Here is a 25,851-nt window from a genome sequence, read left to right on the forward strand (position 1 = left end):
TTCTTTTTTTTTTTTCCAAAAATTTTGTAAAAATAACATAATCAAGTTTTTAAATTTTTTTGTTAAATTTTATAAAAAGTACTTTTTAGTTTTTTTCCAAAAATGTTGTAAAAATCACATAATCATAGTTTTTACAGTTTTTAATTATTTTTGAAAAAGGTACTTTTTTTTTGTAAAATTTTACCATAAAGTACTTTTTAGTAGATTGTTTGGAAAACAATAAAAAATTCATAAAATTGTTTGTTTAATAACAAAATTAGCTTAAACATTATTTTTTAGATTTTGGTACTTTTTCGTTAAATTTTTTTAAAAAAGTACTTTTTGTTATATTTTTTAAAAAGGTACTTATCGATTTTTTTTTACCAAAATGATATTGTAAAAAAGTTTGTAAAATTGTTGGTACAACAACAAATTTGGAATAATAAAATTTTTAATAAGTTTTTGAAAAAAGAAATTTTTTATTTTATTTTATTTATTCAAAAATGTTCCGTTCCAATTATATTTGAAGTGCATTTAAAAATTTTTAACAAATGTTTTAAATTTGTTGGTTTTATTTAATTGTTTGAGGGAAAAGTGCTGTACTTTTTTTGGTACTTTTTTAAATCCTTCACCATGTGTGGCAAGGGTATATATAAGTTTGTCAATCCGTTTATAATTTCTACATTTTTCATTTGCGACCCCACAAAGTATATAAATTCTGGATCGTTATGGACAGTGGAGTCGATATAACCGTATCCGTTTGTACTTATGTTGAAATCAACTTTCAATATCTTAAAATAATTTACACACCTGATTTATAAATCAATATATCCGCTATAATCCCGGCTCGATCTTGACATATATAAAGCCATAGTAAGCCGGACCTTCAATGGGTCAAAAATATTTTTTAATCCGAATTTTTTTTTTACAAACATCTTTTTTACACAATTTTTGCATTAATTAATTAAAAAAAATTGTTTATTTTAAAAATCAAAAAAAAAAAAAAAATTTTAATAAAAAAGAATTTTTTGTAATAAATTTTAATAAAAATATTGAAACTCTTATGAAAATATATAAAATTGTTCAAGAATTGTTCTATATTCGAGAACATTTCGAAAAAAGTACTTTTTTGCTTAATTTTCAATATTTTGAAATTTAATTTTACAAAAAAGTACTTTTTAGTAATTTTTTTCCCAAAATGGTGAAAAAGTTCGTAAAATTTTTGGTACAATAACAAATTTACAATAAATGTTGGTTCAATATAAAAGGACTTTTTGGCAAAAAGTACTTTTTAGAATTTTTTTATATAGAAAATTTGATTATGTTTTGGTAAAATTTGTTATAATTTTTAACTTGTTTGGGGAAAATACCTTTTCTGTTTGGTACTTTTTTAGAAATGGTTCTTCTTTTCCTTACTAAATTTGAAAAAAAAACTAGAAAATGTGATATAAATTAATTTAATCATTATTTATATTTAATTTTTTGGTACTTTTTGATTTTTTTGAAAAAAGTACTTTTTTGTAAAATTTAGCTAAAAATAGATCTTTTCCAAAAAATATATAAATTGTTATTTTAATATAACATTTTGAACTATTATATTAAATTATACTACATTTTAAAAAAGTACTTTTTTTGAAATTTTTAATATTTTGAAAATTTTTATTAGAAAAAAGTAATATTGTTTTTTAAAAATCTTAAAAAAATATCGTAAAATAGATTTTACTTTTTTTGCGGGAAAAAAGCTTTTCCTTTTTGGTACTTTTTTTAGAAAAGGTTGTTTTTTTACTAAATTTTAATACATTTTAAAATATTGTAAAAACTGCATAATCAAATTTTTTGAATTTCTGGTACTTTTTGATTATTTTTGAAAAAAGTACTTTTTGTAAAATTTTACCCAGAAGTACTTTTTACCAAAAGTTCATAAAATTTAGGTTTAATAACAAATTTGGAATAAAAGCACTATATTAGAGATATTTTTGGAAAAAAGTACTTTTTGTAAAATTTTGATAATAAATACTTTTTACCAAAAGCCAAACAAAAGTTCATAAAATTATTGGTTTAATAATATAATAGCACTATATTAGAGGACTTTTTGGAAAAAAGTACTTTTTTTAAAAATTTATTTTAAACATTTTGAGCTCCTTTTTTTTTAAAAATGTTGGTACTTTTTTGTACATTTTCTCAAAAACTTAGAAATGTTCCTTAAAAATATAAAAATTTTGGTACTTTTTGGGAAATTTGCTCAAAAACATAAATGTTCCTTAAAATTTTGGTTCAAAACTTCTTACTCCTTTTTTGGAAAAAAGTACTTTTTAGTTAGTACTTTCTAAAACATTATGATTTGTTTTACACCATTTTCCCCCTTTTTTTTTTGTTTTCTTTCTTACAGTGCTCCCGCACCTGTGGCGAGGGCGTTCAGCGTCGCTACGCCAAATGTCTCGAATTTGATTGGAAACAAAATGCGATGATCGAATCGAATAAATGTAAATATTTGGAAAGAGAGCCCGTCTACGGTGCCTGTAGTCTGGCCAAATGTGAAGGTAATCAAATGACACATACCATAAGGAGAACTAGTAATAGTGGTGGTGGTAATTTATGGAAATACATAATAATGTTTTTGATTTTCTTCTTCGTATGTTTTTGGTTTTGGAAACTTGTACAGAATTGAAAATGCAGCAGCATAACCGTACTACTGCGTCTGCTGCATCATCTGCCAACGACGACTATCGTAGTTATGGCATGGATGCGGATGATAATATGGGTGGTGATGTTGCTGGTGTTGGAGTTAGTAAACATATAGTTCATAGAGATTTGGCAGCTGGCAAAGAGAAATTGGTAATAGCAGCGGCGCCACAAAGCCTACAAAATTGTAATGATGAGTTAAATAATTGTAAACGTATTAATCGCGAACGCCTGTGTAAATTGGAGTTTTATAAAACATATTGTTGTCTAACGTGCCATGGTTATCATTAGGAAATATGAGAGTATTGGAAATGGAAAAGGAATAGAAAATATAATAAAAATAGGAAGAAAAGTTACCAAAGAGTAATTAATTAAAAATTCTTTTGTTAAACTTTCAAAATCTATTTGCTTACTAATTTGTTACTTTTTGTAAAAGTACTTTTAACTCAAAAGTACTAATTTTATTTAAGTTTACATTTATCCTAAAAACTTAGAGCTAAAATACTCCCATATTGTAGGAATCTGCTGCCCCTTCTGTACTCAATAAGTACTTTTACGTATCTGTTTACTTAAGTTAATATGGCGCCTTTTCTTTCCCCCTTTTTAATACAATTGTTTCTTACCTTTAATGGTTGTTTTGGAAGTGTAAAATGTGCTACATTTTCGCCTGATATTTATGTGTCAAAATTCCAAATTTATTTTTTATCAAACGTGCCCGGAATTTCCATATTTCTTGCTTTTCTATTCATCCATTACTTGAATCATTTAGTTATGATTTTTTTTCTATACATAAAATTAATTTTAAATAGCTTAAGTCCAAACATTATATCTGTTTCTTTTGTAATAGTAATTTGATTCCAAAGTTTATGCGTTAATCAATATTCAAAACATTTATGATTTATGTGTTTTAGACAAACATTATGAAAATCATGTTTAAATTTAAAATTACCTTTTTATTATTATTATTATTATAAATGACTCATATTTATTGCCAATTTTATTATTAATAAATATTATGATTATTATTTGTATAAAACAATTGCTAAGTCTTTTTATTTCTTTTTTTATTAATAAAAAATATTTATGAAAAATTTGAAAAATTTAAACGTTTTCAATTTAATGACTTTTGGGTGGTCTTAACCTAAAAAAACTTTAGTTGTAATAGTAGTTTATAAAATTACTTTTAATTTCATTAACTAAACAATTGCACTTTCATTCAGTGATCACTGATCATTTACTAAAGAGGACAGTTTATTCAGTGAAAAACACACAGTATAGGGTTTCAGAAAAAGAGATGTTTTGAACTGAAATCTTTCCCTGGAATAATGTAAGTATTACATCCACAACTAGACATTAATATACTACTTGTTCTACTTTAAATTTGTGACCAATGCCTTTTGTATGAATTTTGTCATCTGCCGAACTAATTCTATCAAACATTATTTGCAACTTTTGGATGATTTTAGTTTGAAATAGTCAGCCTCAGAACTGCCTACAACTAAGGAAGCTCTTCTGAGCTAAAACAACTTCTTATAAATAAATCTTGTTCTTTTTCTTTTACTAAGGATTTATATTCAAAATTTTTACTTTTGGAGTTTAATCTATCTATGATATATTGTCAAGAATAAGTTCTCTTATTAGGCATTTTTGTTTGAAACTAACACACATGGAACTTGAAATCTGAACTAGAATCTGAACTAGAATCTTAACTAGAATCTGAACTAGAATCTGATCTAGACTCAGAACTAGAATCTGAATAAGAATCTTAACTAGAATCTGAACTAGAATCTGAACTAGAATCTTAACTAGAATCTGAATTAGAATCTGAACTAGAAACTTAACTAGAATCTGAACTAGAATCTTAACAAGAATTTGAACTAGAATCTGAACTAGAATCTTAACTAGAATCTGAATTAGAATCTGAACTAGAAACTTAACTAGAATCTGAACTAGAATCTGAACTAGAATCTTAACTAGAATCTGAACTAGAATCTTAACAAGAATTTGAACTAAAATCTGAACTAGACTCAGAACTAGAATCTGAACTAGAATCTGAACTAGAATCTGAACTAGACTCAGAACTAGAATCTGAACTAGAATCTGAACTATAATCTGAACTAGAATCTAAATTAGAATCTGAACTAGAATCTTAACTAGAATCTGAACTAGAATCTGAACTAGAATCTTAACTAGAATCTGAATTAGAACTGAACTAGAATTTGAACTAGAGTCTGAACTAGAATATGAACTAGAATCTTAACTAGAATCTGAATTAGAATCTGAACTAGAATCTTATCTAGAATTTGAACTAAAATCTGAACTAGAATCTTAACTAGAGTTTGAACTAGAGTCTGAACTAGAATATGAACTAGAATCTTAACTAGAATCTGAATTAGAATCTGAACTAGAATCTTAACTAGAATCTGAACTAGAATCTGAACTAGAATCTTAACTAGAATTTGAACTAGAGTCTGAACTAGAATATGAACTAGAATCTGAACTACAAACTGAACTAGAATCTGAACTAGAATCTGAATTAGAATCTAAACTAGAATCTGAATTAGAATCTGAACTAGAATCTGAACTACAAACTGAACTAGAATCTGAACTAGAATCTGAATTAGAATCTAAACTAGAATCTGAATTAGAATCTGAACTAGAATTTGAACTAGAATCTTACTAGAATCTGAACTAGAATTTGAACTTGAATCTGAATTAGAATCTGAACTAGAATCTGAACTAGAATTTAAACTTGAATATGAACTAGAATCTTACTAGAATCTGAACTAGAATTTGAACTTGAATCTGGAATAGAATCTGAACTAGAATCTAAACTAGAATCTGAACAAGAATCTGAACTAGAACTGAATTAGAACCGAACTAGAATTTGAACTAGAATCTGAACTAGACTCTGAACTAGAATCTGAACTTGAACTGAATTAGAACTGAACTAGAATTTGAACTAAATCTGAACTTGAACTGAATTAGAACTGTACTAGAATTTGAACTAGAATCTGAATTAGAATCTGAACTAGAATCTGAACTAGAATCTGAACTTGAACTGAATTAGAACTGAACTAGAATTTGAACTGGAATCTGAACTAGAATCTGAACTAGAATCTGAATTAGAATCTAAACTAGAACTGAATCGGAACTAGAATCGGAACTTTATTCTGAGCTAGAATCGGAACTAGAACAGAATCTGAACTAGAATCGGAACTTGAGTCTGAACTAGAACTGAATCTGAACTAGAATCTGAACTAGAGTCTGAAGTAGATCATTGATCTTATTATTGAGAGCTTCCGAAGTTTGTGTAATTATTTATGGAAGTAGTTGTAAAGTTTTTGCCTTACTGAAATACAAATTGTTGAAACACTTTTTGCTGCAACTCCCTTTTCCTTGTGGCAAACAAACAAATATTTCCAATAATTGCTAAAGCGTGTTAATTGTTACACATCAATGTATAGTAAGAAATACGTACATATGTATGAATAGTATCTGTTTGGATGGTGTTGTTTTTTTATCTATTGGTTACGATGACTATTGATTAGATGTTGCATAGATATTTTATTGACTTAAAACAACAACTCGAAATACAAACAAAAAAAAAACCAGGGTAATAAAATTAAATAGTTTTTAATCGTTTAAAGATTTGACCTCATCTGCTGACATCATGTAGAGAAAAACTTTAAGTAATTTTTTGTGAAAATTTTCCCATGAAAAAAAAAAAAAAATTAAGAAAATTAATATAGCTGCAAATCAAGTGCCAAATATTATGAACTACTTATATGTAAATTGGTTTTACTTTTATTGGGGTTTTTCTTTTTACATGACATGTAAATTTTACACATTACTTCACTTTAAAAAAGCTAAATATTAAAACTTTATTGGATTTGCTATTATATTTTTTATTAGACTCTTCTAAATACATGTGTTAAATAAACGATTTATTTCATAATGAAAACGAATATTTGTATATTAAGTTATACCTGTAATTAATTGTAATAATCTTTAGTATGTTTTCCCCCATAAATAAATAACAACTTATTTAAAAAATTTCCTCCAAAAAAATTTAGTACAAAGATCATTCATAACTGACATTCATATTATCATCATCACTATGATGTAATTTATGAATATTCTCTGTTAAATTGTCCCCTTAAAATTAAGTTACATACTTCACAAATATTGTGCTAAACTTACCAAGAAGTAAAATGTTAAAATATTTTATTTACTTTAACTTGGCATGTTGATGTAAATATTGCATACATTAAGATAATGCTTACGTTTTTTTTTCTCAGACTCTCTCATTCTATACATGCTTTAGCCAGCCAGCTCCTTTCTTGTCTACTTCCTCTTGGGTCTTGACATGAAAACTGACATTAATTTGTTTAAGCAAAAACAATGTAACGTTTTATAGTTTTTAACTGAAATTGACACTTTACGACCTAAAGAGCGAGAGTAAATTCTAAAAAAATAACTGCAAATAAAAGAAATACATATATGAGAAATATTCTATTTTTTAGCCCTAACAGCTGCTTCTAAACTTAACGGTATTTGGGTAAATATTTACAACAAATTGAAAAACAAATATTGGAATTTTATCTAAGTATTGTTTAGTTTTTTTTTTGCTGTGTTTTTTTCTTTCTGTAAATATGATTATAAATTATTTACGCACTGGAAATAGAGTAGAAAAACCAACCTTGTTACTAAATTCTAATATAAACTAAATACACAAATATGTATTTCTTATAACGTTAAGAGAGTTGAACTAAAATTTATGAGTTATTTTAATAAAACTTTGTGTAAGTTAAGTTATTTGAAAAACAGTTTTTTAGCATCAGTTAGAACTGATAGAAATTGATTTCAAATGTCTTTCATTTTGTTTAGTAGGTTACAAAATTAAAAAGTCTACTCTTTTAAAATAAGTAGTTTAAATCATGATACAATAATTGTAGAAGGTAGAATCACTAGGGAGAGTTTTCAATATTTAGCCCTATAACGTCAAACTTTGATTTTGATTTTTTTCATATTTTTTTTTGTTTGACGTTACAAGAAATGTATAATTGAGAATTTATTTTTTACTGAGTGTACCTTATGTTGTTATATCATGGTTTAAATGAACTTTTTAGAAATCTGTCTCTTTTGAAATTTTTGTTTCTGTTTTTGTAAAATATGAAAAAATGATTCATTTATTTATCCGCTCAAAAATTTGTTGCATGTATTTTAGGTTGGCCAAAGAAAAAAAAAAGTTGCGGTTGTTTCCAACAAAAATAAAAGTTTAATTCGTTCTATGATACCGTTTCTCAAAATGTTTGTCCTGACGTCAGTCCCTATGGGTTCCTCGATAGTCTAGACCATAGTGTGCTGGACTATCAATCTAAGGGTTGTGGGTTCGATTCTCGACAAAGACAAGCCAAAAGCCTCAGTTTGTGTTTGTAAAAATAAAAAAATATTTGGTGAGCTGGATCCAAGTATTTTCAAGACTCAAAATGTCTGTCTAAAATATCTTTGGGTGTATGACTAAAAAATGCGAAATTTTTTAAAATGTTTAAATTTTATTTTGAAACATTTGTACAATATAAATTGATTTCTCCCACCTTTCTGTCAACATATGGATTCCGAGCCAAAAAAACTGCTCATCTCTTGAGGCTAATAACGAATCAAGCCAATTTCGGGTTCTAAGCTGAAGAGTATCCCAAAGAGAACGTCCTGCATCGATCGAAACAAATAGTAGTCGAAAGGGGCACGTTCTGGACTATAAAGCGGCAAAACTTACCAACCACTTCAGTCTAAATAATTTTTAACAGGTATTGCATAATGTGGCCGAGCATTGTCATGATGGAATATTACGGTTTCATGTCTGGCCGTATATTCTTTCCTAGCTTCAAATGAATTAGATGCGTTCCGTACAGATTCCATGTGATGGTCTGGTTAGATTTCGGTAGCTTATTATAGATAGAACCTTTTGCACCCACCAAATACAGAGCATTACCTTAGCGTCATGAATATTTGGCTTTGGTGTCGGGTCGGCTGGTTGGCCGAGCTTCACGTACGATCTCTTACGCTTCGGGTTATTGCAATGGATCCATTTTTCATCATAAGTAATGATGCGTTGCATTTCATTTTATAGCGTTTAAGCATCATTTCGGACAAGCAAAATCGTCGCTCAAGGTCTCTCGTCTTAAATTCGCATGGTACCCAATTTCCATTCTTATGGGAACTTAAGTAGCTCCCAAAGATTTTGCAAGCACTTGGTCTTCAAACTTTTTTGCTGGCCTGGGCGATCTTTGGCTGCAAAATCAAAACTTCTGAATCGAACAAATCATCTCTCGTCCGTTGAAACCGATGACGATAAGCTTCGGTGAAAAATCGCTATGCTTCAGCGGCACTTTTTTATACCCTTCACCTTCGAGAGAAGGGTATATATAAGTTTGTCATTCTGTTTGTAATTTCCACAATATAATTTTACGACCCTATAAAGTATATATATTTTGGATCCTTATCCGTCTGTCTGTCTGTTGAAATCCACTTTTCGAATAACTTACATACACGATTGATACATCAATATCTCCGGAATTCTTCCGGCTCGGTTGCTATTTAAAATCGAGAAAATTGGTTCACAAATGGCTGAGATATAAGGAAAAAATCAGACAACCTCGGTTTTGGACCTATATCTGGATTACTAAGTCATTAATATAAACAATATGGATATCTAATGATAGATATTCCAAAGACCTTTGCAACTATGTGTATAAGACCATAGTAAGTTGGACCTACAATGGATCAAAATCGGAAAAAAATATTTTTAACCCGAATTTTTTTTAACCAAAAGTTAAAATATTAAAAAAAAATTAAAATTTTTTTTTGCAAAAAATTAAAAAACAACTTTGGAAAAAAAATAAATTTTGTTTACCTAAAAATATTTAAAATGTTTATTTTGAAGTATAATTATATGAAGGGCATAGCCGAATAAAGCTCTCTTACTTGTTTCAAATTAAAGAAGTAAAGTATTCGACATTTCGAATAATGTTTACACTATAATAATCAATAACTTAGTGAGAATAAATGACAGATATGTACCGTTCAAATTGACATATGTATAAGTTATTAAAGACAAAAACCGCGTACAAATGATACGCCATCTATTGTAAATCCCGCATTTTTAACCAATATTTTATTTCAAAATTTAAAAAAAATAATTTTTTTTCAAATTCACCAAAGTTCGAATATATTTGAACTTACACGAAACTTTGGAATATGTATAGCATTGATATCTTTCAAATGATAGCAATATTTCATATCTTTCCTTTGCAAAAAACATAAACAAAAATCATAAAAACCTTCAAAAAGGATCTTTTTATATAGAGCCAGCTCACCAAATACTGACGCTAGTACAAACATTTTGAAAAATGGTCTACTCAAACAAAATAAACTGTAATTTTAGTTGGCAACAACGAAACCTTATTTTTCCTCCATACAAATGGGGTCACCCTAATGTATAGTATAGTAAATACAAATATTATTTGTATTTATTTAAAAAAAATCAATTAATTCTTCTTCAAAAACTAACAGTAATCAACAAATCAACATTTCAATATTAAAATGTTAATAATTTCAAACAGAAACAGCAAAATTTAACATATGCAGCATCTACTGCTGCTAAAATATGTTAAATTCTCTATAAATAACATGAATGTAATTAAAATTAACATGCCATACAAATACAGCAGCCCTGTTAAACCGTTAAATTATGTTTATTAATGTTAATGGCAACAGTCATGTTAAAGTTAACATTTTGGGGCTTGTTTTGCTTTTGTTTTCTTTTACTGTTGTAATTACTGTTTGTTTGTTGTGTTGGTTTTTCTATTGTATGTGTTTAGCTGTGCTCCAGCTAAAATTTGCTGTTGTTGTTTTTACTCCACAAGAATACGGTTGTTGTTGTTGTTGGTTTTTGAATATTCATTAATTTTTGTTTTGTTTTTGATTTCATAAATATGCTTGTTTGCCTATCATAGAGAGTATTTTTTTGGAAAAAAATTATGTACTTTTATTCTATTAAGGAGTGTGTGTGTTTGTGTTTGTGTAATGTTATTTTTTATGTTGTTGCTGCTTTTACTGTAAGTACTTACTCTGCGGCAGAGCATTTACAGCCTTATTATTATGAACTGCTGCTGTTAACTATGTTCTGTTGTTGTGTGCACAACTATTTGCGCCCAAGTTTTCAATTTGTTTTTCCCGCAATTTTAGTTCGGATTTGCGCACGATAACGTTAAGACGAGCTTTGCTTAGCATAAAAATAAATAATATAAAAATTATTGTATCTATGTATTAAAAAAAAAAGTGAAAAGTCTTTCTTTATATTGGATTTTTCTAAAGCAAAGAAAATCGTTTTTATTCGTATGTTACAATACATAATCGGGATAATTTATTTATTAGTCGAGTTTGAGTATTAGTGTTACTACGATCATAATAAGCTAAAAAGGCGTTAAATTTGAATTTTTTAAATAAAAAAATAACCTAAAATTAATGAATAAAAAGTGTTAAAACGAACGTATTATTTAATAAATAATAATAAAAGTATTAAAATAATATAATTTAAATATACATATAATTACAAAATTTGTTTATTTAGTATAGTGTTATTTGTTAAACTTACAATAATTTAAGAAAAATCTGCATTTTATAAGGATTTATAACTTTGGCTGGCTTTAAACGAATTGTTCTCAAGAATAGGTAAGTGAAATTAAGAGCTGGCGGGCGTCCTTGTAAATAATTTTAGCACTACTTTATAAAAAAGTCCTTAAAAATAGAAAATTTTCAAAATAATTAGAATTATTTTTATACCAAATTCTCAGATTTGGTTGTTTTTTTTTTAAATATTATTTTATCTGAAAAGTTGTTATAAAATTAAATTAATTATAAATTTGAAAAAGTACTATTTTCCAAAAAAAAAGTACTATGAATTTGAAAAAGTACTCATTTGAAACTTGCAATAATTTAAGTTGTTAAGATTAAGAAGTAACAATCCTTTCAAACAGTTTTTCAGAAAGTACTATTTTCAAATATGAAATTAATACTAATTTAAATGTTTGTTCAATTATTGGCTAGTGACTAAAATCCTTTAAAAAAATACTATTTTCCAAAAAATATTATTCTCAAAAGAAATTAGTACTAATTTAATGATTTGAGATCACTTTTTATTATATATTTGGTCAATTCACAAGGTCTCTTATCATGTCATATTGTCATAATGTCCTAATATTTCAAAATGGTTTGTATTGCTTTTCAAACAAAAAATGTCCTAAAATAATACTACTCTGTATGCTATGTTTATTGTGTTATCGTAACCAACGATCAGAGATCTGTGCCGAATGCCTAAGAGTCGGTTAACCCGAGTCGTGATATATTAGGACATTATGACAATATGACATGATAAGAGACCTTGTGAATTGACCAATTATTTTATCTGAAAAGTTGTTAAAAAATTAAATTAATAATCAATAATTGTTTTAAAGAGTGAGAGTAGTTTTAAAACAGTTCCTTTTTCAAAATAATACCTTTTTAAAGTTTTTGAAAATATGTTTTTTTTATGAATTTCAAAAATTCAATTCAGTTTCAAGAATTTCAGAAATTTTTTCAAAAATTGCTAAAAAAAACATTTGCCCAATTCACAATCGAAGTCGTAGCGTTGTAAGTTGTTTGTGAAAAATATTTTTCAAACAAAATTTTTGGAAACAAAAACAAAATATTAATAAAAAATTACGATATACAACGCTACAACACTACGACACCAATTGTGAATTGGGCAATTAATTTTTTATTCTTTAAAAATACTACGTATTTGAAAATTTACTATTTTGAAACTAGTTATAATTTAATTATTATTCGAAAAATTCTGAAAAAAATACTATGAATTTGAAGTACTATTTTTAGGGCCATTATTACAACTTGCCTTTAAGTTCCCAATAGTAAAAGTTAACTTTAAGCAATAGAAAAAGGTAACTTTTACTATTACGAACTTAAAGGCAAGTTGTAATAATGGCCCTTAAACTACACCATTTCCAATTGTATTTCAGAAGTTTCTAAATGTATTTCAGAAATTTCCAATTGAATTTCAGAAATTTCTAATTATATTTCAGAAAATTCCAATTCAATTTCAGAAATTTCCATTTATATTTCAGAAATTTCCAATTATATTTCAGAAATTTCTAATTACATTTCAGAATTTTCTAATTATATTTCAGAATATTCCAATTATATTTCAGAACTTTCTAATTGTATTTCAGAATTTTCTAATTGTATTTCAGAATTTTCCAATTGTATTTCAGAAATTTCCATTTGTATTTCAGAATTTTTAATTTATATTTAAAATGTTTCTAATTGTATTTCAGAATTTTCCAATTGTATTTCAGAATTTTCTATTTGTATTTTAGAAATATCCATTGGTATTGCTATTAGAATTTTCTGAAATACAAATGGATATTTCTGAAATACAATTGGAAAATTCTGAAATACAATTGGAAATTACTGAAATACAATTAGAAATTTCTGAAATATAAATGGAAAATTCTGAAATATAATTAGAAAATTCTGAAATATAATTAGAAATTTCCTAAATATAATTGGAAATTTCTGAAATATAAATGGATTTCAGAAAGTACTATTTCCCAAAAAGTATTATTTTTAAATTTGAAATTAGCACTGATTTAATTTAATTTGATTTATTGGATAGTGCCTAAAGTCCTTTAAAAAATACTATTTTCTAAAATATATTATTTTCAAAATGTACCATTTTTAAATTAGTACTAATTTAATTTTCTGATAGAAGCTTTTAGGCAATGGTATTTTTGAAAAATATTATATCCGGAAAAAGTACTATTTCAAAAAAGTATTGTTTACAAAAATGTACTTTTTAAACTAATAACAATTCAAGTTTTTGAGCAATTATTTAAAAAAATATATGAAATTGTTTCAAAAATACAACAATATAATGAAAAAGTTCATTTTCAAAAAATTATTATTTTGAATACTAGTTTCAAAATGCATATTTTTTTAATGTTTAGAGCAATAATTAAAAAATTTCTGAAATTGTTTGAAAAAGTAATTTTTTCTAAAAATGTTATTTTTAAAATTATATTGTAAGATTTAAAAAAAGTACTATTTTGAAAGTAAAAATAATAAAAATGTTCAGCTATGTTTGAAAAATTGCTGAAATTTTTGTAATAAGTTATATTTTTTTAGGATATAATTTACCCGAAAAAAAAATACTAAAACAATATGATTACATATTATGAAACAATTTTAAAATTAGAATATTATGGAAAATGTACTATGTATTTTCAAACCAGTACTAATGTCTTTTGCCAATAATTGAAAAAATAGCTTAAAAAAGTTTAATTTTGAAGTATTATTTTCGGATAAGTTGTATTTTAAAACTAGTTCCAATTTAATTTTTTCTGTATTCTGGAACAGAATATCGACTTTATAATTCTGAAAGGACATGTTGAGTAGATCATTTTTATAGTCCAGCTGGTCTGAATTTTTATACCCTTCACCTTCGTGAGAAGGGTATATATAAGTTTGTCATTCCGTTTATAATTTCTACATTTTTCATTTCCGACCCTATAAAGTGTATATATTCTGGATCCTTATAGATAGCGGAGTCGATTAAGCCATGTCCGTCTGTTGAAATCAATTTTCTGAAGACCCCAGATATCTTCGGGATCCAAATCTTCAATAATTCTGTCAGACATGCTTTCGAGAAGTTTGCTATTTAAAATCAGCAAAATCGGTCCATAAATAACGGATATATGAGCAAAAAACCGGGACAACCTCGATTTTTAACCTATTTTTTATCTATATCTTGATTACTAAGTCATTAATATAGACAATATGGATATCTAATGATAGATATTTCAAAGTCCATTGCAACGATGTTGATAAGGCTATAGTAAGTTGGACCTACAATGGGTCAAAATCGGGAAAAATATTTTTTAACCCGAATTTTTGTTCATCAAAAATTTTTGTATTTATGTATGACTACATTTTTTTTTTCCAAAAAAAAAAAAAAAAAAACTAAAAAAAAATTTGGAAAAAACTTTTTTTAAAAAAAATTAAAAAAAAAAAAAATTTTGAAAAACAATTAAAAAAAAATTAAATTTTGTTTGCCTAAAAATTTATTTTAAAGTATTATTTGGTGAAGGGTATATAAGATTCGGCACAGCCGAATATAGCTCTCTTACTTGTTTTTTTTTACAGTTGGTCAAAGTTTTAATTTTTTGGTCCAAGGGAGCATGATACTAAATGAAAAAATGTTGTAGGTTAATGTCTGAGAGAATTCTTATTGTCAGACTTATATGGTGGAATTTTATGAGGATCATTTTTGTGGAAGATCTTAATCCTCTAGCTCCATTCTTTATGTGTCAATTTGACCCCTCTTTTGAGAAAATCAAAAAAGTCCATTCAAAATGGATTCAAATATTCCACGAAAATGTTTGTCGGAAAATTTCAGTGGGGGTCACCAAAGATATCAATGTTGTAAATAAAGCTCCTTACGCTTAATTAGCAAAATTACACGCCATCTTGGGTCTCACATTTTTTAAAAAAATTTCAAAAGTTGTTTTTTTTAATTTTTTGAAAAAATATTTTTTTCGATTTTTTTTTTTTAAATTTTCAATTTTTTTTTTTAAATTTTTATTTTTAATATAAAGCGAGAAAAAAAGTTCGGGTTAAAAATATTTTTTCCGATTTTGACCCATTGTACAGTGAGCCCCAAAGTGAGTATACACTAAAAAATATTCGATTTTTTTAAGATAATGAAAATCCTAAAATTTATTCATCGATTAAAATTGTTTCGGTTTGTTGGTGATTGAGTTGAATAATAGATTCGGTTGTGAAAAAAAAGATTTAAGTCTGACTATAATGATCCTAAAAAAATTAAAAAAGTCGGGGGTGTTTACTCACTTTTGAGGCTGTGTGTATGTCTAACTTACTATGGTCTTATATACGTCGTTGCAAAGGTCTTTGAAATATCTATCATTTGATATCCATATTGTCTATATTAATGCCTTAGTAGTCCAGATATAGGTCAAAAATAGGTCTAAAATAGAGGTTGTCATGGTTTTTTCCTTATATCTCAGCCATTTGTGGACCGATTTTCTCGAATTCCGGAGATAATGATGTATGAATCGTATATGTAAGTTATTTGGGGGTTTCGGAAAGTTGATTTCAACAGACAGACAGACTGAAGAACATGACTTAATCGACCGCTATCTATAAGGATCCAGAATATATATTATTTATAGGGTCGGAAAATTATATTGTGGAAACGGAATGACAAACTTATAAGTATATACCCTTCTCACGAAGGTGAAGGGTATAAAAACAGTGTGTAAAGAACCAAGAATGTTTAAATGATTAAAAATTTCGAATTAGTGAAACCACTGCTTAGAGATAAAGTATTTACAAAGAGCATGGTAACAAAATTGAATCATCTGCTGATAATAAATTAATGATATAATAAATAAGTTTAAATTTAAATGTTTAATCAGAAAAATTATATCTATGCCTACAATTAGGTAAATTAAAAATACATAAATACTTAATTCAACCACAAACATTTCATAGTAGTGGTTAATTTTAGCAATCTAAACCAGTGGTTGTCACTCAAAGCCACCATGGGGAGAACATGATCAGTAAAATAATTGCATATAACACGAATGTCAACGAAGTTCTTCAATATTATTAAACAGGAAACTAAAATCTCAATCAATGTTAGTCAGATAACATCTTAGAAATAAAGTTTATGAAATATTTTTATGCCGACCACTGAGGTAAACCAATGCCAATGTTTTCATGTGACAGATCTGAAAGCTTAAACTCTGTTTTAATAATATTCCAATCAAGGTTAATTGATTGTGAATGTTTTCCCTCCTAGGTATTGGACTTGTTGAAGTGACAGGTCCTTTTTATGTAAAACGTCAGAACTTTAACCGGTTACTACATCCAATCCAATTACAGCAACAGTTTTGTGTGGGTTTCCTTTGCTCTAGGGAATTAAGTGCTGGTTCACACACGTCAAGTTTACTTGAGCAAGTCTTGAGTTTATAGAAGAGAGAGGAGAGGATATTGGAAAGATTTATCTCTTTTTCTTCCTTTCTCTTCTATAAACTCTAGACTTGCTCAAGTAAACTTAGTTTTAGTTAGTTTTAAACTTTGTTTAAAATGTCTATATCTCATTTAATTTCTCTTTTCACAAATTAGTTGCCACCCTATTGATTTCTATGCCAACATTTGTCATAATTTACAATTTCCCTTAAATTAAGCATAAATACATATTTCATTTTGTGTGTTTCGAGAAAACTAAATTGTAACTGATGAATGAATAATGATTTGGCAAAAATACTGATTTCTATTTTATGTCTACATATTGAAAATAGACACATACACATTACGAATGAATTTGAACTTTTTAATTATTAAAATTATAGGAAACAAATGTTTTCTATATCAACAAATGGAATTAAAATAAAAAAAAATATTAAAGAATTTTTCATAAGCGACCTTGACTTCTACTAGCTTGATTTACAAAATAAACATAATTCCAAACTAAACGCTCAAACTTAATCCTTATAATTCTAATAAAATAAAAAAAATTACTGACTAGACAGAAAAGATAAATAAACAAATAAACTACTAGATATTGAAATGAACTTCCGAATTAGGAAAATAATTTTGAGTTATAGCAGCTGTTGCAAGTAGAAGATTTTAGAAAATAAAGAGATTTTTATGAGAAATTAATAAATTATTTAAAAAATCTTGTTTTATGGCTAATATCACTTCTTTGAATGGAAGTATTTGATATAAAATTTATCAAAAAATCTTTTAAAACCATATTCCTATATTTTGGAATAAATATTTTTTATTTGAAAATCGAAATGAAACATGTTTGATTATGATTTTATTATTTCTTAAGCATTTTGTTGTAAAACTTATTTAAAGAATTTTTAAATATTTTATAATTTCCATGAAAGGTTACCCTTTTTTTCCCGAATAGAGCTGCTTATTTCATTTCAAATTTGCATAATTTTAGTGTTTAAAAAAATAATTAATTGTTTTTTTGCTTCATTTTTTTTGGTTATTCAATTGTTCTTTTATTTAACAATGCGTATCATTTAATAATTAATTGAATGTTACAGAAAAAAAACAATTAAATCATTTAAATCTACTGCATTGAAGTTTCTTTGTTTAAATAGTTCAACATTTTGGGTGCGTTTCGTATTAAAACTATTTATTTATAAGAAGGTGCGTAAAATTCAATTTTACTTAAATCCAAAACATTTGTGTTTCATTTTGGGCAACTATAAATTTAAATAATAATATGTTTTTTACATAAAATATCAGCTTGGTAATAAACTAGTTTTGTCCATATTTAAACAGAGGCATTTTATATTTGGAAATTATTAAAAAAAACAAATTAACAATTAAGAGTTGGATTATTATTATTAAAATAATCAAATATTTGAGTAATAAAACGAAAATATTTGGAGTGAGTTTAATTGTCAAATATTCCAAAAAATTGATGTACAATCTTTTGGTATTTTTATAGCCCCCACAAAAAAATATGGGGGGTATATTGATTTTGTCATTCCGTTAGTAATATATCGAAATATTGGTCGTAGAACCAAAAACTCATAAGATTCTAAGACGATGGAGCAACGTCCTTTGGTCTGTCTATCTGTTGAAAACTCAATGGGGTGTATATTTTGTCATTCCGATTGTAACATATCGAAATAATAGTCGTAGAACCAAAAACTCATAAGATTCTGTTTGTTGAAAACACAATGGGGTGTATATTTTGTCATTCCATTTGTAACATATCGAAATATTGATCGTAGAACCAAAAACTATATATATTCTGGGTCCTCATAAGATTCTAAGACGATCTAGCTATGTCCCTCCGTCCGTCTGTCTGCTAAAAACAGACTGCCTGAAATTTTCCACAGCTACTCTCGGTTGGAAAAGTTTGGCAATATAGGTGCATGATTTCCCCTAACCCCCATACAAATGTCCCCCCGGAATACTGTTTGAACAGTCATAAATATGGTGATTATGCTGCAATTCTGATTAAATTTTGCATAAATTAGTTCTAACTACTCTGAAATTATACTGTAGAGTATGGCGAACATTTGCCCCTAGAACCTTTACAAGATCTAACTCAGTTAAAAACAAGTAAGAGAACTATATTCGGCTGTGCGGAATCTTATATATTATATACCAAACTAAACTGCAAATTTTTTTTTCAAAATTTGTAAAAAAAAATTTTTAATTTGAAAGTAAATTTTTAATTAGCCTTAAATTCATTTTATTATAATTTATTTGTAATAATTCAAAGAATATCACTTTGAAGGTCCATATAAAGTCATAAGTAAAAATGATAAATGTTTTAAAATTCAAAAAGGACAATCAATATTGTCGGTTGCCATCGATCATCTAAAACCTGCTTTTATTGATGAATCAAACATAAATGACGAATTAGATAATACAAATCAACAACAAAAGAAAAAAGTTACTTTTAGTCTAAATTAAATTTACTTCTAACCATATTTTCAAAGCTGACGGGGGAGTAGATTGTTGATGACGCCCTTTTCAGGGTAGAAAATACATTCCAATTTGTCAATTTAAAATTTTAGTATTCAGTGATATTCTTTGAATTATTACAAATAAATTATAATAAAATGAACTTAAGCCAAATTAAAAATTTACTTTCAAATTATATATATATAAAGTTCGATTAATTACCAAAAATCTATAAAAAATTTTTTTTTTTCGAAATTGTGTTTTTTATTTTTTTTCAATTTTTTTTTTTAAATTTTTTTGAATTTTTTTTTTTTGCAAATTTTTTAAATTTATTAGTGAAAAAAAATGTATGTAAAAAAATTTTTTTTTTTAAAAATTCGGGTTAAAAAATTTTTTCCCGATTTTGACCCATTGTAGGTCCAATTTAATATAGCCTTATATAAATCGCTGCAATGGACTTTGAAATATCTATCATTAGATATCCATATTGTCTTAGTAAACTTAGTAATCCAGATATAGATCAAAAATAGGCCAAAAATCGTGGTTGTCCCCGTCTTTTCCTTATATCTCAGCCATTTGTGGACCGAAAGTTGACATACAGACGGAAGAACTGCTCATCTTTTGAGACCAAGAACGAATCAAGCCAATATCGAATACTCTGTTCCACAGTGAAGAGAGCGTTCTGCATCGATCGAAATAAATAGTAATCGGAAGTGGCACGTTCTGGACTATAAAGCGGGTGAGGCAAAACATCCCAACCACTTAATTCTAAATACTTTTTAACAGGTATTGTAACATGTGGTTGAGAGTTGTCATGATGGAATATTACGGTTTCATGTCTGGCCCCATATTCTGGGCGTTTTTAGGCAAGTGCTCGCTTTAAAGGAATCAGTTGCATTCGATACAGGTTCTCTGTGATGGTCTGGCCAGATTTCTGCAGCTCATAATATATAGTACCCTTTGCTCCCACAAAATACAGAGCATTACGTTCGTGTCATGGATATTTGGCTTTGGTGTCGGTTCGGCTGGTTGGCCGGGCTTCACGTAATTTAATTTCTTTTATACACAGAGAAAACAGATTCGTGTTCACAACCGAATTTGGCACCAATCGAATGATTCTGCCTCTGTGACTGAATTTTACAGTTGTAGCTAAAAATTTTTAGAAGTTGTAATAAATGTTTGATTGTTTCAATCGAAATTCTTCTTTATCCACTAATTTTCTGGCACTAGAACCGAAAAATTCAATGTGTACAACCGAATCATTCGATTGGCAACAAATTCAGTTGTGAACACGAATCTGTTTTCTCTGTGTAGCGTTTAAGCAGCATTTCTGACAAGAAAAATAATTTTTCAAGGTCTCTCTGCTTTTATTCGTATGATACCCAATTCCCCTGTTTTTTAATCCTGTTGCTCGGAATCGTTGTAAAATTTAAACCACAAAATCATTTTAGTAGCTCTCAATGATTATGCAAGGTCTTGTTGATTTTGAAAACAATCTTCATGGATTAATCTTAAAACTATTTTGGCTGGCCTGGGCGATCTTTGTCTTCCGTTTCAAAATGACTACTTCTGAACCGAACAAACTACCTCTCGTTCTTTGAAACCGATTGAACAATCGGTGTGAATCAGCGTAATTTTTTTGTCAACTTAAAGAAGTAAAGCGAAACTTCCCGCATATGACGCTACTTTAGTGTAAAAGTTTCCTATTTTATTGGGAATTCCGTTCCAAATTTATCATGATTCGTTGCTCATTTGAATTTGAACGGATACTTAAACGAAAAAAATTTGCGCATCTGAGCCACTGAGAATTCACAGAAAGTAATGGTTGTACCACCCAGTTACCGTGGGACGCTTTGGGTAATAGGGTTAATGGGGACTGATAAGTGATTGCAGTAATTTGATGAATTGAGATATGTGGATCCAACATGATGTTGCACACAACTTCAATAACAATCTGCATGTTTCATTTTGGCTATTTCTCGTGGGCCGAAAGATCGCCCGATTTGACCGCTTCAGATTACTTTCTTAGTGGGTTTTCACGGGTTTATAAGCCATAGGCTCTGGAAGAAATTATCCGATAAGAGTTTGAGAATTAAACTACCGAATTTGCTCCAGAAAAATTGAAAAAGTGGTGAAAATATCCCAACTGATTTTCAACAATGGTGGAAATCACATAAAATATATCAGCTTCAGCAAGTAAGAGAGCTATATTCGGCTGTGCGAAAAGTATATTTTGAAAAATTTTTTTGGTGAAAATTTTTTTTTTAGTGAAAAAAAAAATTTTTTTTTTAGTGAAAAAAAATTTTTGGAGAAAAAAATATTTTTTTCGATTTTGACCCATTGCCGGTCCGAATTTCTATGTCGTTATATAAGTCAATGGAAAGGTCTTTGAAATATCTATCATTAGATATCCATATTGTCTATGTTAACGACTTAGTTATCCGGATATACATGTAGATATATATGTAGATCACAATTAGGACAAAAATTAAGTAGTCGTCGTTATTTGCTTATATCTCAGTCATTTGTGGTCCAATTTTCCCCAAATTTAAATCGCAACCTAAGCGGGACTATAGCGGTTATATTGATATATCAATCATGTATGTTAGTTATTTGGGGGCTTGGGAAAATTGATTTCAACATACAAACGGACATGGCTATATCGAATCCGCTATCGGTAACGAACCAGAATATACAATATATCCAAAAGAAAAATGAAAATGAATGAAATTACAAATGAAATGACATATATACCTATTTTTAACCTACCACTTATGTTGAAAGATATTAAAAGTAATGAATTAAAGCTTAAAGGTCCAAAATAATTATTGAAAAACAGTTTCAAATGATGTTGTTTCATTCTAAATATTTCAGAGAGAGAGAGTTTTTTGGGCCACCTTTTACAAAGCTCAAGATTCTGGGGATTATAATTTATTTCATAACAAAACACTTGTCTTGAATTTGTAAATAACCAAATGCTTAGACACTTGTGACCCCAAAAAGTTCTCACATACTTACACTTGACAGAAATAAGGGAGCAAAATGTAATGCAAAACACATTTCATATCATGTCAAACAAAAATATTGCAATAAACATTAAAAATAATGATAATTTAAAACAATTTATATAAATTTTAAGCAAACAAACACATAATTCTTTAAATTGTACATAAACAAATTTGAACACTTCATTTAACAAAGCCGACGACATTTTTTCAGAAATTCCTTTTGAGGTTTTAACAATCATATTCATACAATTTATAATGCAATTAATATTAAGATTTTTTCGCGCTCTTATAAATATTTAAATGATTTTTAGCTACAGATTGACAGAAAGCCAGAGAGACAGACATTAGAAATCTAAAGTAAATTTAATGGAAAAACCACAAAATAGATTTTTGTACAAAGTTGTTTTTTACACAGAAAATTATATTAAATTGTATTTTAAATGTTCATTTACAATTTTATGGTAATTTATTTAAATTGTTTAATTATAGGGCCCTTTTTTTCCCTAGGCTTGTAGAGTTGTAGGCCATTTAAAATCATTTATTTAATAAATAATTTATTAATTAATGGCTGTAAATCATATTGAATACAATGTATTGTAGAAAAATTTAAAAACCATTTAATTTATTACTTTAGTTTGAAGCTTCTTTCATTGTTCAAAATTTCTAAAATCTATGATAAATTTTCTATGATAAATGTTTTAGTTTTGTGAGTTCCAGTAATTTAATGAATCATTATAAAACCTTTAAAATATTTCAAACCATTTATAGGTTTATAGTACAAAGCATCATTTATATATATATATAAACGTTTTTTATTAGCGTTTCAACAAAACCTTAACGCGTTGACACACTGTGCTTAATGTTCACACTGTTATCTGTTTATTGTTATTTTTTTGTTATTGTCGCTGTTACTTAAAAATTGTCTGTAACATTTAATGTAAATGTTTATGGTTTTATTTGGAAAATAAGATTAATGTTTTCCTTTGGTTGAGTATTTAAATTAGATTAGATTTGTGATTTGTTAGCGGCTTTTGTTTAAAGTTTTCCAAAAAAAAAAAAAAAAAAATTAAATAATTATTATAATTTGTTGTTTAAAAATAAATGATGTAGTTTTTGTTTTGAGGAAATTGATAACAAATTGTTAACAACTGTTGATTTGAAGCATTTTGGGAGAAACAAAAGACTCATGGGAAACGCCTAAATTTTATGAGAAAATTGTGCTTGTTTATAGAAAATTTAAATCAGTTTAATAACATGACATGATTTTAAGTAGTTCAAATTAACGTTAAATGCTGTTCTTTTTTAATAAAAAGAATAGGATTCTAAAATACTTAAATTATAAAGTACATATTAAAGTCACAGATTAGTTTCGATAAGGGTTCTTGTTAGAGACAATCCAGACCTGCAGCAGCATATTCTCGAAAGTAAATCCAATCCATGCTAGTATTAAAGATCGAAGTTCAATGCCCGCTAGATCAGATAAATCATTAAGAACAGCTGATTGCTGGAAGATCATAAATTTTCACGCTAATGACATAAGTCGTATATATCAAGGTCCTCTTCATCGTCATATCAGCAGCTCCCACTGTTTAAATGGCTCAATTTTAAGTAGGAAGGTTAGCTTGACTCCACAGTGAGCATCCTTATAGTCAACGGCTATTATAGGTATAATTTAGTCATTCTTTCATCCCATCACTTCTTACATATGGGTTCATAACCTTCAATTTCTCTGGATTCTGGGAAGAAAAGTGCCAAACTGGTTGCGAGTTCTCCTCTTTATCACCACACTATCGGCAAATTCGAGTATCATCAGTCAAATCTTCCATAGGAAATATCTAAGATCATTATGTCCGGTAGTAATACCTTTATCGATTCAGGTTTACCCATCCTAGTATTATCTTGAATGTCCTGTTGCTTATGTAGTCTGCTTAAATCTCGAAAAATTATCACGAAATGTGTCTGCATCGAGTCAATTATGACACCTCGAAGCAATACCGTTATAAATTGAATGCCCGAGGATTAGTGACCATTTTGGGAACTGAGTAAATAGTTCGCATATATAGAAATAGTGGTCCAAGTGGTACTTTTTGGAACTGTGACAGTGGGATATCCGAAATAATTTTGGATATTGAGAAATTTAGATTTGAAAAATGTCATATTGCTGGAGATGAATAGCGACCATTTTGGAAACTGGGAGAATGGTTCGCATATTGCACTATATAGAAGTGTTGGTCCAAGGGCAACTTGTGTGAAATGTAATAGTGGGATATCTGAAATAATCATGGGATCTAAGAAATTTAGATTTAAAAAATTTTCATTATTTTGAAAAATTTTCAGGAGAGGATTTGCGACCATTTTGGGAACTGGATGAATGGTTCGCATACTACAATATATAGGAATAGTAGTCCAAGAGGTACTTTTTTGAACCGTTATAGTGGAACATCTCAAATAATTTTGGGTTTGGAGAAATTTGGATTTGAAAAATGTCATATTGCTGGAGAGGATTAGTGATCATTTAGGGAATTGGATATATGATTCGCATACTACACTATATAAAAGTGTTAGTCCAAGGGTTACTTGTTGGAACTTTTATAGTGGGATATCTGAAATAATCTTGGGATCTGAGAAATTTAGATTTAAAAAATTTAATTATTATTTCAGGAGAGGATTTGTGACCATTTTGGGAACTGAATGAATGGTTCGCATACTCAACTATATAGAAATAGTGGTCCAAGAGGTACTTTTTGGATCTGTGATAGTGGGATATCCGAAATAATTTTGGTTTTTGAGAAATTTAGATTTGAAAAATGGCATATTGCTGGAGAGGATTAGTGACCATTTTGGGAACTGGATACATGGTTCGCATACTACACTATATAGAAATAGTGATTCAAGAGGTACTTTTTAGAACTGTAATTGTGGGATATCCGAAATCATTTTGGTTTTGGAGAAGTTTAGATTTGAAAAATGGCATATTGCTGGAGAGGATTAGTGACCATTTTGGGAACTGGATATATGGTTCCCTTACTAGACAATATAGAAGTGTTAGTTCAAGGGGTACTTGTTGGAACTTTTATAGTGGGATATCTGAAATAATCTTGGGATCTAAGAAATTTAGATTTGAAATTTTTTAAAAATTGTTGGGAGAGGATTTGTATTAACATTCATGAATAAATGTCAAAATAAAGAGTCACGATTAATTGAGTACTCCACACTTCATCAAGAATGTATGATCTCATTGAGATTTGTTATAAAAACTGCTGACATCAGAATAAAAATAAATCATTCATGCAATTATGAGATAAGAAAAAAATACCCCACCTTTAGACATTTCTAAATTCAGTGTCTCTGTAGAATCAAAGAAAAAGGTGCTATTCAGTATAATTAATCTTGAAATTTTGACCTCAGATTGAAGAGCGATGAATGTTGTTATCATATGCAAAAGAAGGTAAAGGAAAATAGATCTGAACTCTGAGAAACTTTGGAATATAATAAAAAAAGTCTGTGGAAGTCAGCTACAACAATTTGTATTATACACTGGAATCTGCAAATAAAGAAGTCACGATTAATTTAGTTCAAAATAATGAGGAGAAAGAACGGA

At 27.8% G+C, this 25,851-nt stretch overlaps 1 protein-coding gene across 1 annotated transcript in view; it reads left to right on the forward strand.

Annotated features, from left to right (window-relative positions):
- LOC135951939 (A disintegrin and metalloproteinase with thrombospondin motifs 7-like) overlaps nucleotides 1–3,700 on the forward strand; it is a 49,693-nt gene extending 45,993 nt beyond the window's left edge. Inside the window, exons 8-9 of the mRNA XM_065501696.1 lie at nucleotides 2,369–2,519; nucleotides 2,642–3,700. Of these exons, the coding sequence (XP_065357768.1) occupies nucleotides 2,369–2,519; nucleotides 2,642–2,952 (462 nt within the window). The 3' untranslated portion in view covers nucleotides 2,953–3,700. The remainder of the gene's footprint in view (nucleotides 1–2,368; nucleotides 2,520–2,641) is intronic.
- The last annotated feature ends 22,151 nt before the right edge of the window (nucleotides 3,701–25,851 follow it).

Source organism: Calliphora vicina, chromosome 2 (genome assembly GCF_958450345.1).
Source record: "Calliphora vicina chromosome 2, idCalVici1.1, whole genome shotgun sequence".
Lineage (NCBI taxonomy): Eukaryota > Metazoa > Arthropoda > Insecta > Diptera > Calliphoridae > Calliphora > Calliphora vicina.